Source organism: Cricetulus griseus, chromosome 5, assembly GCF_003668045.3.
Source record: "Cricetulus griseus strain 17A/GY chromosome 5, alternate assembly CriGri-PICRH-1.0, whole genome shotgun sequence".
In the NCBI taxonomy this organism is placed as follows: Eukaryota; Metazoa; Chordata; class Mammalia; order Rodentia; family Cricetidae; genus Cricetulus; species Cricetulus griseus.
The window spans coordinates 182,600,497-182,614,623 of NC_048598.1; the positions used below are offsets into that span (position 1 = coordinate 182,600,497).

Below are 14,127 nucleotides of genomic sequence, written 5' to 3' on the forward strand. Positions count from 1 at the left end.
TCCAGTTCCAGGGCAACCAATATGCTTTCTGACCTCTGAGGGCACCAGGAATGCACATGGTACACAGACATACAGGCAAGCAAAACATACATACATAACATAAAGCAAATACATCTTTAAAGAAAGGAAGGAAGGAAGGGAAAGAAAGAGAGCAAAGAAGAAAGGCTAGATGGAGCAGAAGCATAGCTCCCAGCCCTCTGCAGAGCTCCCACCATACCAGGACAAATCCAAGTAGGAGCTTGGGCCAGACCCCTGGGTGAGTCAGGAAGGAACTGCCCTTCCCTGGGACTTTAGGCATGCTGGACAGGGGCCAGCCCCTGGGCTCTAGCCCTCCAGCAAGGTATCTGTCAGAGTCAGCTGAGGCCTAAATTTCTGGAGCTCCAGAGGCCACCAGCAGCTTCAAGGAAGCCCAGAGGAAGGAGGGAGGTGCAAGCAATTGGTTGGGGCCTTATCAGCTCCACCCTGGCCACAGGTCATTATCCTGCCCTGACACCCAGTTCAGAGACCCTGCTCCACACAGACCTGACCCATACATGGCAATCTCTGGCCTCCTTCCTCTATGGAGCCCTTCAGTGCCCAGCGTGGGAGATGGCACCTGCCCTTGTGTTCTCCAAGCTCCCTGATACAGAGGGGGAGGACAAGGTGAGTCCTGCCTTGGCTGGGGAGAGCTCACCTTTGTTTACTAAGCACCTACTGTGTGTTCAGCCTAGTGTTAACACAGATCTCATCCCCAGGACAAAAAAGTTGGGGAGTTTTATCTGCGCCATTGGGAAACCTGAGGCTCACAGAGGAGCAGGGTCTAGCCTCAAGCCACTCAGTCAGTCTCTGCAGAAGCTAGGGACAAAGGGTGACTGGTGTGCTCACTAGAGGGTCAGGTGATACCCCAAAAAGCTCTTCTCCCTGTGAGGGTCCCAAGATAGGAGTTGGATTTGGCAGTCCTTGCAGGGGAATCTGGGGACAGATTCTAGATAAGGAGGGACAGCTGGACACGTGAATTTCATGGCAGGTTACAAGGAATCTTTGGGCTCACTCAGGCTGCTCAGCCACCCTCATGTCAAACCAGGCCTGCACTACAGGGCCATCAAGGCCACCAAGCAGCCTCCCAGTAGCCGTCATGCCACTTTTGGCCTCGGCAGCTCTCAGCGTCTATCCAAACCACTCTTGACCTCCCCCATCCAAATGGGTCACTCCCCTATTTTAAAATCTTCTAGACTCCTCAGTACCCTCAAGCCATCCCAAGCCCCATACCGAACATTCAAATTCCCCGCTTCTGGATTGATCTTTCTTTGCCTCACTCCTGGGCCGCAAGTTACTCACGTTAGCGCATGGGACCCCCTCCGTCCTGCCGAGTGTGCAGTTTTTGGTCCCTTCTCAAGCTGTATCCCCTCCTGATTCCTGATCTCTTTGGTCTCCAAATTGGACCTGGCTTTCAGGACCCAGGGAGTCCCCTACCACCAAGGACTTCTCAACTTGAGTCATCTGCTCAGTGGCCCTTCAGGACTGTCCCTACTGTGATGTGGCTTCTTCCCTGCTAGAAAGTCTGTCTGTTCCCCTTCTCTTTCACCCCAGAGCACAGTTCACAAGCATGGACTATCCAGTGTGAGTGGGTGCCCCATATGAGGTTGGCCTGGCAAGGTGTCATCCTGGTGCCTGCTGGGCTGCTGGGCTGTGGACTCCATCCCCATACCTTTCCCTCTGTTGGCCACAAGGCCCATCCCTGGCTCTCTATCTCCTGTTCACATTGCTGTCATTCCCTGAACTGAAGCTTGGTACTAAGCCCCAAGATCCCTCAGATCCAGGACAGCCCGGGCCCTTAGCTCACCTCTTTGCAAGTCAAGCTACAGTCCCAACTGCATGGCCAGTGGCAGGGGCAGGGAAAGTCACCATGGGCCACTCCAGCTGTGACCATTAGGTTACGTCTAGACTGTAATTTCCTAGACTTGCTTCTACCCATTGCTAGATCTTCCCTCTTGAATCAACCGTCACTTTCTCTGTTTTTCTCCAGGACAAACCACATCCTTCCTCCCCACCTGCTAGGACTGGGCCTTCCCCTATCCTTCAAAGCCCCAGGAATAACCACTGCAGGGAGGCTGTGGCACTCTTGCCTTGAAACGTCCTACAAGCTGGGGCCCTTTCCTGAAAATATGGAACAGGACAAGAATGTCCTCAGTGTTTTCCTGCAAGATCTAGTTAAGCCAACCAGACAAGGAAAATCAGTAATAGCTGCAATTGTTCAGATTGCTGTTTAAATGTTTATATCTGTCTGCCTAAAAATCCCAAGGTTGGTTATTATGGGCTAGCAAAAGAGTTTGGGAAATTTCATATGTTGATTTTGTAAAGACAACCAGTAGCTGTTTTTGTTTGTTTGTTTGTTTGTTTTTTTGAGACAGGGTTTCTCTATGGCTTTGGAGGCTGTCCTGGAACTCGCTCTTGTAGACCAGGCTGGTCTCAAACTCACAGAGATCCACCTGCCTCTGCCTCCCGAGTGCTGGGATTAAAGGCGTGTGCCACCACCGCCTGGCCAGTAGCTGTCTTATATGCCAACCAAACCCATTTTAAAAAAGACACAGGCTCCCTTCACAGTTGCCAAAATATAAACACCCCTGGGTTACTATCACCCATGGAAGTGCAGACTTCTTAACTTGGCATGCACAGCCCTCGGTTACCCGTCACTCGCCACTGTCTTGCCCCTCTGTCCCCTAGAACCCATTCCTCTGCCATGCTCTTGTGAGATTGCCTCTAGCAGTGACCTGAGCTCTTTCAACTGCCAACTCCTCAGGGCTCTTCCTCTGAGTGCCTTCCCAGCACACACCACATTCTTTCCTGGGTCTAGCTCTGGTCCTAGATAGTTATGTGGACTAAGATGTCTCTGCCAGTTGACCAAGAGCCCTGTGGAACATGGAGTGAGCCTGGCTCAGATCCATGAAGGGCCGGTAAATGTCAGATGCTCAAGTGGCTGACATGGCTGTGATCCTGGAGTACATCTACACTTAGGTGAGCGTCAGCTTTGCACATATTCATGCTGGCTCTAGTGCCTCCCCGTGTGTGTGTGTGTGTGTGTGTGTGTGTGTGTGTGTGTGTGTGTGTGTGTGTGTGTGTGTATCTTCTGTGACTGAGCTGGCTGGCACTGTAGCTCAGCTGGCCAGGCCCTTGACCAGAAAGGCCACTAACAGAGCCAGAGTAGTCTCCACCCACTGCCCCAAACACCCTCTACCCTCTGCCCCACCTGACTGGGTCATACCTGGTATGTGAGCAGACAGCTGTGCCCAGGCAGAAGAGGTCCTAGGGAAGCCAGCTACGAAGGATCCTGAGACCAGGTCCAGGCGGGAGGCCTCCAGAACAGCCCAATTGATTACCCACAGCTGGGACTTCCCAGCCACAGGACCGCCCACGCCCACTCTACTACGCAGACCCCCTGCTTTCGGTTTCAGGAAAGTGCCGCCCCTTTCATTCCAGTGGCAACCACTCCAACCTTTGATCCGTCACAGCCCAGAGTTAGCCCGAGTTTGACGTGGAGAGACTGGAGAGGGGAGGTTAGGGAGGGCCTTAAGGGAAGCTAAGGAGATGGAGATTAGTAGAGGAGAGGTCACGTAGGTGGAGTCTAGGGAGGGTGGCCCTCTGTAACAGCAGCGGGGCAGGAGCTGTTGGGGACCGCTGAGGACTGTCAGACCCTCCCACTCCTTTGATGGGGGGCTGGGGAGCACTCAGCCCCCTAGTGCCCAAGTCCAGAAACACTCCTCTCTCCAGGAAGGGTTCCAGTTCCAGGCCAGTCCCACCTATGCCTCCCAGAGCTGAGAGGCGAGGGCCGATGGGAAGGCTTGTTGGGGAAGTTTCTGGTCATGCCTGGAGGAACAGGTATGAGCCATTTACTGTCCCAGAAAACTTGGAGTGCTGTAAGGAGAGGGCCCAAGGAACCCGGGAGGTCCCACTCAGGAGTGAGAAGCAGCCTTCTAGGCAGAGGCAGTGGTCCAGTCACAGCGTCTGGGAGTGGCTGCTTTGATGGCTTTGAACGCAGGGGAAATCCAAGGACACATTCAGGCATGTCCATCCTGCGCTGCCCCGGACTATGGGGTCCCGAGGACACAGCAGTACACAGGTCATACACACCTTCCCTGTTCTGGGCCTGAGAGCTGAAGTCTTGGTTCTTCTGAGGCTTTCGTCCTGGTCTACAGGTTACTTTTTTCTTTTTTTAAACCTGGAGACCGGGTCTCACTAAACATCCAGACCAGGTCTCACTAAACATCCTTACGATGGCCTGTAGCTCACACAAAGGTTGGCTTTGAATTCACAGAAATTGGATTAAAGGCATGAACATCACAACTGGCCCTTCCTGGCTCTGTGTGGTCTTTCTTTGGTATGTGTCTGCCCAATTTTCTCTTTATGTCATCTGTGACTTCATTCTCTGCTTTTCTCTATCTTTAAATGTTCTCTTTCTTTCTTTTCTTTCTTTTTCTTTCTTTCTTTCTTTCTTTCTTTTTTTTGTGAGACAGGGTTTCTTTGTACAGCCCTGGCTGCTGTCCTGGCACTTGCTCTGTAGACTGGGCTGGCCTCAAACTCAGAGATCCTCCTGTCTCTGCCTCCTGAGTGCTGGGATCAAAGGCCTGGCTTCTTTCCTTTTTTTTTTTTTTTTTTTCAGGATCTTGTGTAGCCCAGACTTTGTAGCTTTACGATGCCCTTCAGTTTTTTTGTCCCCTCACCTCCACCTCCCTGTGCTGAGATTACCTGGGGATTCAGTCCAGGGCAGTATGAAAGCTGTCGAGGTAAGCTCTTTCTTTACCTGACCCAAGAATCTGGTTGAAGGTCTCCCCAACACAATCAACTCCTGCCAAAGGCCTTTCTCCCCTTCCAGCTATAAACCTTCAATTCCCAAGGAATTTCACCAAAAACCTCACTTCTAGAGAAAGGACACATGCTAAACTCCTTGAGAAACCTCCCCAAATTATAGCTCCATATTAAACATCTCCATCCCCGCTCATTTATCAGGAAAGAGAGAAAAGGGGGAGGAGGAGACACATTCTTAGTAACCTCCGAGATGTAACCTGAGAGTCACCAGAATGGTATATTTGGCTAATAGCTAAGGCAGCTCATTGCTGACTCCCTGGAGGAGGCCATACCCTTACTCGGGTGTGTCTTACCTTCTGCTACTCTCCCGACACGTCCTCACGTAAGTAAGTCTTACTGTCTCCTGATCCTAACGTGTAGTCCTATATTAAAGTACCTGTAATAAAAATCCCCAACTGCCTAGTCTTGAAATTCTTTTCCTCTTAAAGCCACAAGTCTTGGTTTGGCATAGTTGAGGTTGGCAAAAGATGAGCAGGCTGACGGAGGTGACAGCTTAGAGCTACATCTGTCTTTTTCTGAGCTGACATAACAACCTAGCCAGCCTCCTAACTGACCTGATTTTAACTGGTTATCTTTCTTTTTCTTTTTCTTTTTCTTTTTCTTTTTCTGGGACAGGGTTTCTCTGTGTAGCTTTGGAGTCTGTCCTGGAGCTAGCTCTTGTAGACCAGGCTGGTCTTGAATTCACAGAGATCCACCTGCCTCTGTGTCCCGAGTGCTGGGATTAAAGGCATGTGCCACTACCACCCAGCCTGGCTATCTTTTCAAAGACCCTGTCTCCAATAAGGTCACATTCTCAGGTCCTGGCCTAAGAGTTCAACATATGAATAGCAGATCTGAAGATACCAAGCATGCTACAGCACCCATACTATTTGGAGACAGGCCAAGTCGGACAGAAGCCATTGGCACCTCCTCCAGGACGCCCTCTGGTTAATCACTTCTTCAGTAATGGTCAGCCCTAGGCTCCCTAGATGGCATGATGTTGTAGAATATTAGTTTAAGACAATGCTGGGCGTTGGTGGCACATGCCTTTAATCCTAGCACTTGGGAGGCAGAGACAGGAGGATCTCTGTGAGTTCGAGACCAGCCTGGTCTCCAGAGCGAGTGCCAGGATAAGGTTCCAAAGCCACAGAGAAACTCTGTCTTGAAAAACCAAACCAACCAACCAAACAAAAAGATGTGTTACATTTGTTTGTACTGTGAAACATAGGAGAATTTTTCTGTCCCTCCTGTCATCTCCCAAATAACCACACCTCCTGGGCATCTCCCAAAGTTTCACCGAGCCCCACACTTCCCATGCCCATGTTTAGCATGAGGCATGATTTTTTTCTTTGTTTTTGTTGTTGTTTCATTGGGATTTTTGTTTGTTTTTTGAACATTCTTTTCAGTAAATTAGAATTTTAAATTTGTTTTTATGATTCTTTTGTTTTGGTTTGGTTTTTCAAAACAGGGTTTCTCTGTGTTTCTTTGGAGCCTGTCTTGAAACTCACTCTGTAGACCAGGCTGGCCTCGAACTCACAGAGATCCACCTGCGTCTGCTCCAGAGTGCTGGGATTAAAGGCGTGCGCCACCAATGCCTGGCTTGTTTATATGCTTTTAAAAATGTATTAGTTGTATTTACTTTACTTTATGCGGTTTTTGACTGCAAGCATGTATGTGTGCCCTGTGTGTGCATGGTGCCTGCAGAGGTCAGGAGGGGAACAGAGCCTCTGGAACCAGAGTTAAGGGCAGTTTGTGAACCACCATGTGGGAGCTGGGAATGGAACCCAGGGCCTCTGCAAGGGCAGCAGGTGCTCTTAGTGGCTGAGCTATCTATCTTCCCAGCCCCCATTTGCTCACTTTATAGGTATACGAGTGTTCTGCCTGCATTTGTGTTTGCGAATTCCTGGTGCCATATTCTCTGGAAGAGGTGGTACAGTTGATCATGAGCCACCACGTGGGTGCTGGGAACCAGGCTGAGTCCTCTGGAAAAGCAGATCATGCCCTTAACTGCTGAGCCATCTCTTCAGTAACAGGTGGTTGGTTTTTCTGAAGAAAGGTCCCAGATAACCCAGCTTGCTATGTTCTTGAGGATGACCTGAATTCCTGCTCCTGTTTTCACATCTCAAGTGCTGGGATTACAGGATGTGCCATCACACCAAGTAACGGGTGATGTTTCTTTCACTTTTCCACGCTGCTTTCCCCTGGAAAAGTCAGTAAAATCCCAGTGGAAAAGTCCCAACCTAGTCTCAGAGAAGCCGGGGGCACGAAGGCAGTGAAACCGAGGTCAGAAGAAGGCCACGTAGCGGCTAGTTGAAGGGAGAGACCCAGCTAGGACACTAACCGAAGCTGCGGCCTTGGGAGAAGCATCTCTGTCTTAGTTGACTCTTCGGTGAAATGGGGTTATTGCTGGGATGAAGCGAGTTCTAGATAAGTAAGAGCAGGAAGGCCCCTCCACCAGATGTTTGCCTGTCTCGGGGTCAATGTGGCTCAGAATGCTAAGGGGCCCAGACTGGAGTCCAGGCTAAGACTAGGGCTGTGGAGTTCACACTCTGCCCCTGGTGGCTGCGGTGTCTGGGGGGGGGGCAGGGGGACTGCGCCCCACTCTCTCTCTGAGGCCAATTTGCAGGGCTCTGGCCGACCTAAATGCACCAGACCTTAGCGTTTGCTGTTTCCGTAGTGACCCCGGCGGGCGCTAGGGGGAGCTGCACGGCGATTTCATGCTTCCAGCGAGCAGAGGGGCTGGGCTGGGCTTCTGAGTGGGTGTGGCGTCCGCTCTGGCCCCACCCAAGCTCTTTCCCACAGTTTGGAGAGGGGTGGGCGGAGGTCCGACCCTCCACGCTCCCTCTAGCTCTCGGACCTCCAGAATGGGTCATCGTTACTCAGGCGCTACCCTGGTAGATCAAGGAGACGGCCTGGGTCCCGGGAGACCCCCTCTCAGGGCTCTGGACTGTCGCTGTGGGACCCGGTTTAACTGGGCATAACCCTGCCCGGGAGAGAGGTGGCGGCATCCCATTGCTCCGCTGTGTTGTGCTTCCCGAAGTGGGCAGCACTTCCTCCCAAAGGTCAGCCCCTGACTATCCCACTCCCTCCCTATTTCCTATCACACTGCCCTTGCTCTGGGACCCACAGGAAGGGCTGGGGACAGAAAGGCTCTAGAGGAACAGCAACACTTCTAAACTGTGAGCTGGGTAGGGCCCAAGGAGACAGACACCTTGGGCGCTGGACCCAGAGCGCCCACGGTTTTAAATTTAAAGCAGACTCCCAGGCAAACGTCCGCACCTCCCCTCCCACCCCTGGCGTTTGGGGGCCAGGCTATATTTAGAAGGAAGGCGGGCTGGAGAAATTGCTTTATTCGTGCTGGAGGTTAGCAAAGAGGCCAGGCGAGAACAGAAGGCCTGTGTCTCCCACAGCCCTTCCAGCTCACCCGGGGTGGGGCCTGGGCCTGGGGGCTTTGTCGAGCTAACATTTATGGAACTTCCTAATGGCTGGGCCCTGAACTTCCTCAGGCCTGGCTCAGGCTTGGCTAAGGGCAGGCAGCACACCTAAAGAGGGGGCCCTAGGCATGGTCAGCTTTCTGCTCCCCAAGCCAGCCATGACTAGGTGCCACAGCTCCCCTCCTACAGTGAGACAGCCAAGCAGTTTGTCCATATATGGCTGTGGAGATCATTGTTCAAGAGAGGACAAGGTACTTGCCCACCAAAGGTACCACATGGCTATTATGGCCAGCTTGGTGGATCACCAGCCTGAGGGTCCCTACGTAGCCCTCAGCAAAACTAGTCCAGGGCACCTGATTTTGCACCTAAATTTCCTCATCTAAGAAACAGGACTTTTGCTGGAATTCATAAGGTCCAGGCTGGAAGGGCCCTCACCCTAGAGACCATCCTTGTGCCCCAATGTACCAGGATGAAGGGCACAAGAGGGTGTCTAGCCCCCAGGGGATCTCCAGTAGGGATGGGAGGCCAAGGATGGTCTAGCTGAGGAAGAGGAGAGAGAGGGTCCCTAGGCAGAGGAAGTAGAAGGGCCAGCTCTGCAGCTCTGAACAGACCCACCCTGGAGTCTGGCTGTGCTCAGCCTGCCACACCCCCTCCCTGTCCAAGTGCCAAGCACCCCCAGGGCTTACCCCATCCAACCCTCTCACTTGCTCAGCCTAGGTTCTTAGGAGAGGTTAGAATGTCACGAGTCAGACCAAAATTGTCCTCAGCACCTCAAGTCCCCACCAGGGGTGCCCATGGCCACCAGGAAGGGTACCTTTATTTCTGCTTCAAACCACTGAACAAAGAGGGGTACACTCCAGATCTGGACCATGGAGCACAAAGGCAGGGCTTGAAGTCCTGGTCACACTGAGCCAGACAGGAAGCTTGGTAAGCTGGGTGTCCTGGTGGACGCAGACTTTTCTGTGAATCAGCCAGTCCTCCTGGGATCAAGGCCGTCTCAGTGGTCAGAGAGCAGAGCCTGCCATACCCTTATCTGTTACTGGACCGGGGAATGCCTGGTGCCCAGAGCTGACCCCTCCATGCCATCGTGATCCGATGCCTTCCCTAGCGTTCCTGGTGGACTGGAGGAAGTAACTGCAAAATAAAAACAAAACAAAACAAAACAAAACAAAAATACACAAAGGCCTCTATGTTGGTGATGAGCTGTAGCTTGATTGGTCCTAGGAGCATAAGGTAAGTCTTAGGCAGACATCTGGGTAGGACAGCCCTTTCTTCCCAGGGGCTGATAGAAGGAAGGGGGGCTGATACACTTGTAGGGAAACAGGAGGATGAAGCCCAGCTCTGGGAGCAGAAGCAGCCCTTCCTGCCCTGCCCTACACTTCAGGGAAGGGTATGGCAGAGAGAGGGTGGTAGATCCAGGGCCTCTCCAGAGTCCAAGACTCAGTGGCCACCTAAGGGCCAGTCCCTGCTGACAGTAGCCCTGATGCTGGCCTGGCAGAAGGAGAAGGAGTTTTGAGTAGAAATGGGGGCTGTGGGCACAGACCCTTCCAGGGCCCAAGCTATATAAGGGCTACTATAAAGGCTACTCCCAGGGAGTGCGGACTGGAGAGAGGAGGAGGGTTTGTGGGGTTCTGAGCATCCTTCATGGGAGCTGAGCTCACTTCCTCACAGCTCAGGAGATTCTCCAGCAGCTTCCAGATGGAAGGATTCCCAGGGTACAGCTCAGCCCACATGCCCATAGCTTTCAGTGGCCAGAGAACTAGAGGGCTCTCTAGTTCAGTGGGAAGCCTCCACTGCCAGCTTGCTACCCTGAGGACTGACCACCTCCTGCCCCACCCTCCTCTAGAAGCTCCAATCTTTCACCAAGGCCCCTGCTGCCAAGACATGAGGCACCCATGTTCCCAAATGTGCCCCTTTACCCTGGCCCCTCCAGGTCCTTGTGGGCAATGTGTACTATTCCAAAGGTCTTGAATCAAGAGGGAAGGAGAACAGAAGGCCGGCTGGATGTCGGGAGAGGGTGCATTTCTCAGATGATGGAGCCTCAGGCATGTATAAGGGGACAGGTACGGACAGACAGGACGAAGCATGGGTTCAGGAGGAGCAGGTGAAGGCAAGGCAGTGCTGGTGCTGGGTGGGGGCTGGGGTTCCCACACCAATCGCAAACACAGACAGGAAGTGGGTGTGGCTTCTGAGACAAGTGAAATGTCTTCTGAGAACTCACCAGCAGCAGCCTGGATCTGAGGGGTTCCCCTCTGGGTGCCCTCGGGTGGCCAACGCAGCTCCCCACTTTCCACAGTACCCACGTCAGTGGGTTCCACCACAATAGAGGGCAGTCTCTGGCAGAGCCGAGGGCCCTTCTCCCGGACTCCTACTGCAGCCTAAAGGGAGAGTGGGGAAGGCTCTGGGCAATACTGAGCCATGGGCTCCTGGCCCCCTGCCTCTTCTGCCCTCCACCCTGTTCTACTAGGAAGTTCAAGAACAGGCAGGGTGAACAGCCCCTACCTTTTCCCACCACTGGGGATTATACACCCAAGGAACACCATAACACTCACCTGGGCTCAGACCCAGAGAAGCCCATTTCACAGACAGACCCTAAGACCATAGAGACCAAGTCACTCAGGAGGGAGCCCAGGATTGAGCACCCCAGCTACTTCCTGTACCTGGAACCCAGCATTCTTCCTTTCTGGGCGCTTCCCTGCTGGGTCCTTGGCCTCCTCCCTCCACATGGCAAGCTGAGGAGCGAGGAAGACGTTGCCATGGCAATCAGAGCTGGCTCTCACTCATTGTTCAGTGCCCACAAGCCCTCTGGATGCCCTCAGCATCTCCACCTCCCATTCAAGGCTTTTCAAGGCCGAGGCTGTCTCACACAGCTCCATCCCTTGGTGCCCCAAGGTCCTGACTTGCCCGCACTACCCCACCTCTGTGTCCTCCTGGAGTTCTGGCAAAGACAGCCACCTAGTGTCTGTGCACCTTCCCACAGTGGCACACAGGCCTCCAGGAAGGCAGGCCCAGAGCAGGCAGGCTGTTACACTGCCCCTGGTTGGCCACTTAGAGCCACTGGACACTGGTCTCCCATACATGCTTCCATGCTCCACCCAGGACCTTTTTAGCTAAGTGCTGCAGGTGACCCTGAGGCCTGAGAGCAGGTGTCACCAGGCTGAGTCATCTGTGTAAGGAAAGAAGGAAGGGCCTTGGATGATAGCAGAGCAAGGATCCTTTCCTGCCCCCACAGCTGGACCCCCGTGGGGCTGACCCTATGCTGGCATTGCCAAGCCACACCTCCGTCCCCTCCGTCCCCTCCGTCCCCTCTGTCCTCTCGAGCCTCTTTGCTTCCTGCCCCTCAGTCAGAGGCTCTGCCTGGAGGGTACCCACTATGGGAAGGTGGCCAGGCCAGTAGGACCTTCAGGAGAGCTGTGCCCATGAGCTCAGAGTCTAGGCTGCTCCTCCTTCACCGGCTCCACTGACCTAACCCAGTTCTGGAACTGAGAATCCAGGCTGCTGCTTTGGGCAGGGTCTAGGCTCTCGTCTGATCTTACTTCTGAAACGGGTCTCATACCCCAGACTGGCCTGAAGCCCTCTATGTAGCCAAGGCCGGTGTGGATCCTTCTGACTCACTTTCTAGAATACTGGGATCACAGGGGTGCATCAGTGTACCCTAGAACAGACTAAAACATTTTGCTGTATCAACATCCATGACAAAAACTAGATCTGAGGGCACCCTGAAATTGTATCTTCCCTGACGAGTGGTGCTGACACACGCCTTTAATCCCAGCACTAGGTGGATCTGTGGTGTCAAGGTCACTCTGATCTAAGTTCTAGGACAGCCAGGCAGTTACATAGAGAAACCCTGTTTCGAAACAAACAAACAAAAATTTGTATCACCCTGCAGAGAACAAAGTGTGGTCATGTGCTTGGGGAATAAGCCTTAATAGCCCCGGGTCCTGAAGGGGTGCTAAGAAAGCAAGGGTAGCTTGTTTTCAATCGTGTTACCCACCAAATTTCTATAAAAGTAACAGTGGCCTCCCCACATGGAAGGGCAGACTGAGGGTAGCGGAGAAGGGAGGTATATCTGAAGTCACAGGCTGGAGCTCAAGGCTGGCTCCCTCTAATCTGCCCCTCCAACCACTTACCTTCCCTTCCGGGCCTCCGGTGCCTTCCACAGGACTCTCTGACTGCAGGGTGCTCATGCTGCTGCCGATGCTGGGCTATACAAAGACAAAGGTAGAAATGAGGTGTCCGCTGCAGCTGGAGTAAGCGGTCCTCCTCCTATACTCCAGGAACACCCCCCCACACACACCTCAGCCTCCCCTGGCACCTGACGCCTGGCTCAGTGCTCACAGCTCAGGCCTGTTCTTTGTTAAGATGGCTCCAGCTGCTCCCTGATAGGGAGAGCACAGCTGGCACACAGTGAGTGCCCAGGGCTGAGGAGAAATGTGGCAAGAGGCACAGAGATGGACCCTGTCTTGAGAGCCAGGAAGGCTTCCTGGAGGACGGTCAGCTGGCCTAAGGGATGAACAGCGGGGTAGGCAGTGCAGCAGAAGGCAAGGGACCACAGAGAACACAGCAGACCTGAGGACCCAAACATGTTTCAGAGCTGGGAGGCTGGGAGCATCTGGAACCAGCCAGAAGCCAAGGTGCCTAGTTCCTCCCTAAAAACACCCCTCCACCCACAGACCCCTGGACCCTGCCCTGAGGGCCTACCGCCAGAGGGAAGCTGACAGCTTGCCTAAACATGGTCATGCTACCTAGGCCAGCACAGGTCGGGAGGCTGGGTCAGCGCCTCCACAGTGAGGACCCTGGAAGGAGAGTCCCTGCTAGAAATCACAGGCTCACCCTCAGACTTTCCCCAGCACTGCAGCCAGTAGGTTCTTGGGGCCCAGCTTAGGCCAGAGGGTGGGGTTTAACAGCCAGTGGCCAGATATCAGACGGGCAGCATGGGGCCACAGGCTAGAAGGCTGGGAGCTGGGAGGAGACTGGGCCCAGGCAAAATAGTGACCAGAAGGATGGGAAGCCTGAGACACCCTGCCAGGAGGGAGGCAGATACTTGGGGGGCCAAGGCAAAATTGTGACCAGCGGAATGGAATGTTTGAGACACCCTGCCGGGAGGCAGGTACTCAGGGAGGGGTGCAGCAAGGTCAGCTGCCAATCCCGGAAAATGAGGTTCCTTCTACGAAATGTCCACCTCGGTCACCCAGGTTCCATGGAATCCCAGAGAAGTCTGGAAGAGGTACGCGCGCCTTTGATGGACATCATCGGGACAGTAAGCAAGCAGCCTTATCCCAGCCTTTAGTGCCTCTGTCCCAGAGCCCATGGGGTGGGTGCCCTGTGGCCTGCTGCCGCCAGCTCTCAGACCCTCCTAGGAACCTCAGCTAAGCCCAGAACAGAGACCCAAAGATGTCCCAGAGGCATTCGAAAAAGAGGGAGGGAGAGTGACCACAGGGGCCATGCAAGTGGAGCTGAAGAGAGGCAGAACGGAGGTAGATAGTTCCACGGGAAAATCTGGGGAGCCAAGATAGCAGCAAGAATGGAGCTACAAAGGGACTGCGAGCTGAGGGCAAGTGCCCACGGGCTGCCTTGCTCTTGCCCAGCGCCTGGCGTCCAAAGCTACCGCTGTGAGCGCCGCCCACACCCCTATCCGCTCTGGGGTGCGGAAGGGGCCAGGTGTGGTGGGCGGCAGGCAGCAGAGCAGACCCCGCATTAGGTTGCCAAGGAGGACCGTGGGACCCATTCCCGTCCCTTCCCGGGGCGCTCCCACTAACTCCTCACTGCGCTCGCCCTCCTCCCCATGCACCCACCCCTGGCTGCCACGGTGCACCTCGGATGGAACCGAGGGTGAGGGCGGGGAGGGGGCGTTGTGCCCTCCCGCACACTC

The 14,127-nt window shown here is 53.9% G+C and overlaps 1 protein-coding gene across 1 annotated transcript; it reads right to left on the reverse strand.

Moving 5' to 3' along the window:
- Nucleotides 1-9,172: 9,172 nt before the first annotated feature.
- Nucleotides 9,173-12,995, reverse strand: Lbhd2 (LBH domain containing 2). The gene is given in 6 exon segments (XM_035445912.1): nucleotides 9,173-9,327; nucleotides 9,330-9,389; nucleotides 10,477-10,633; nucleotides 10,916-10,987; nucleotides 12,386-12,460; nucleotides 12,957-12,995. Coding segments are annotated over 6 exon segments (471 nt in total). The 3' UTR covers nucleotides 9,173-9,259.
- Between the last annotated feature and the right edge of the window lie 1,132 nt (nucleotides 12,996-14,127).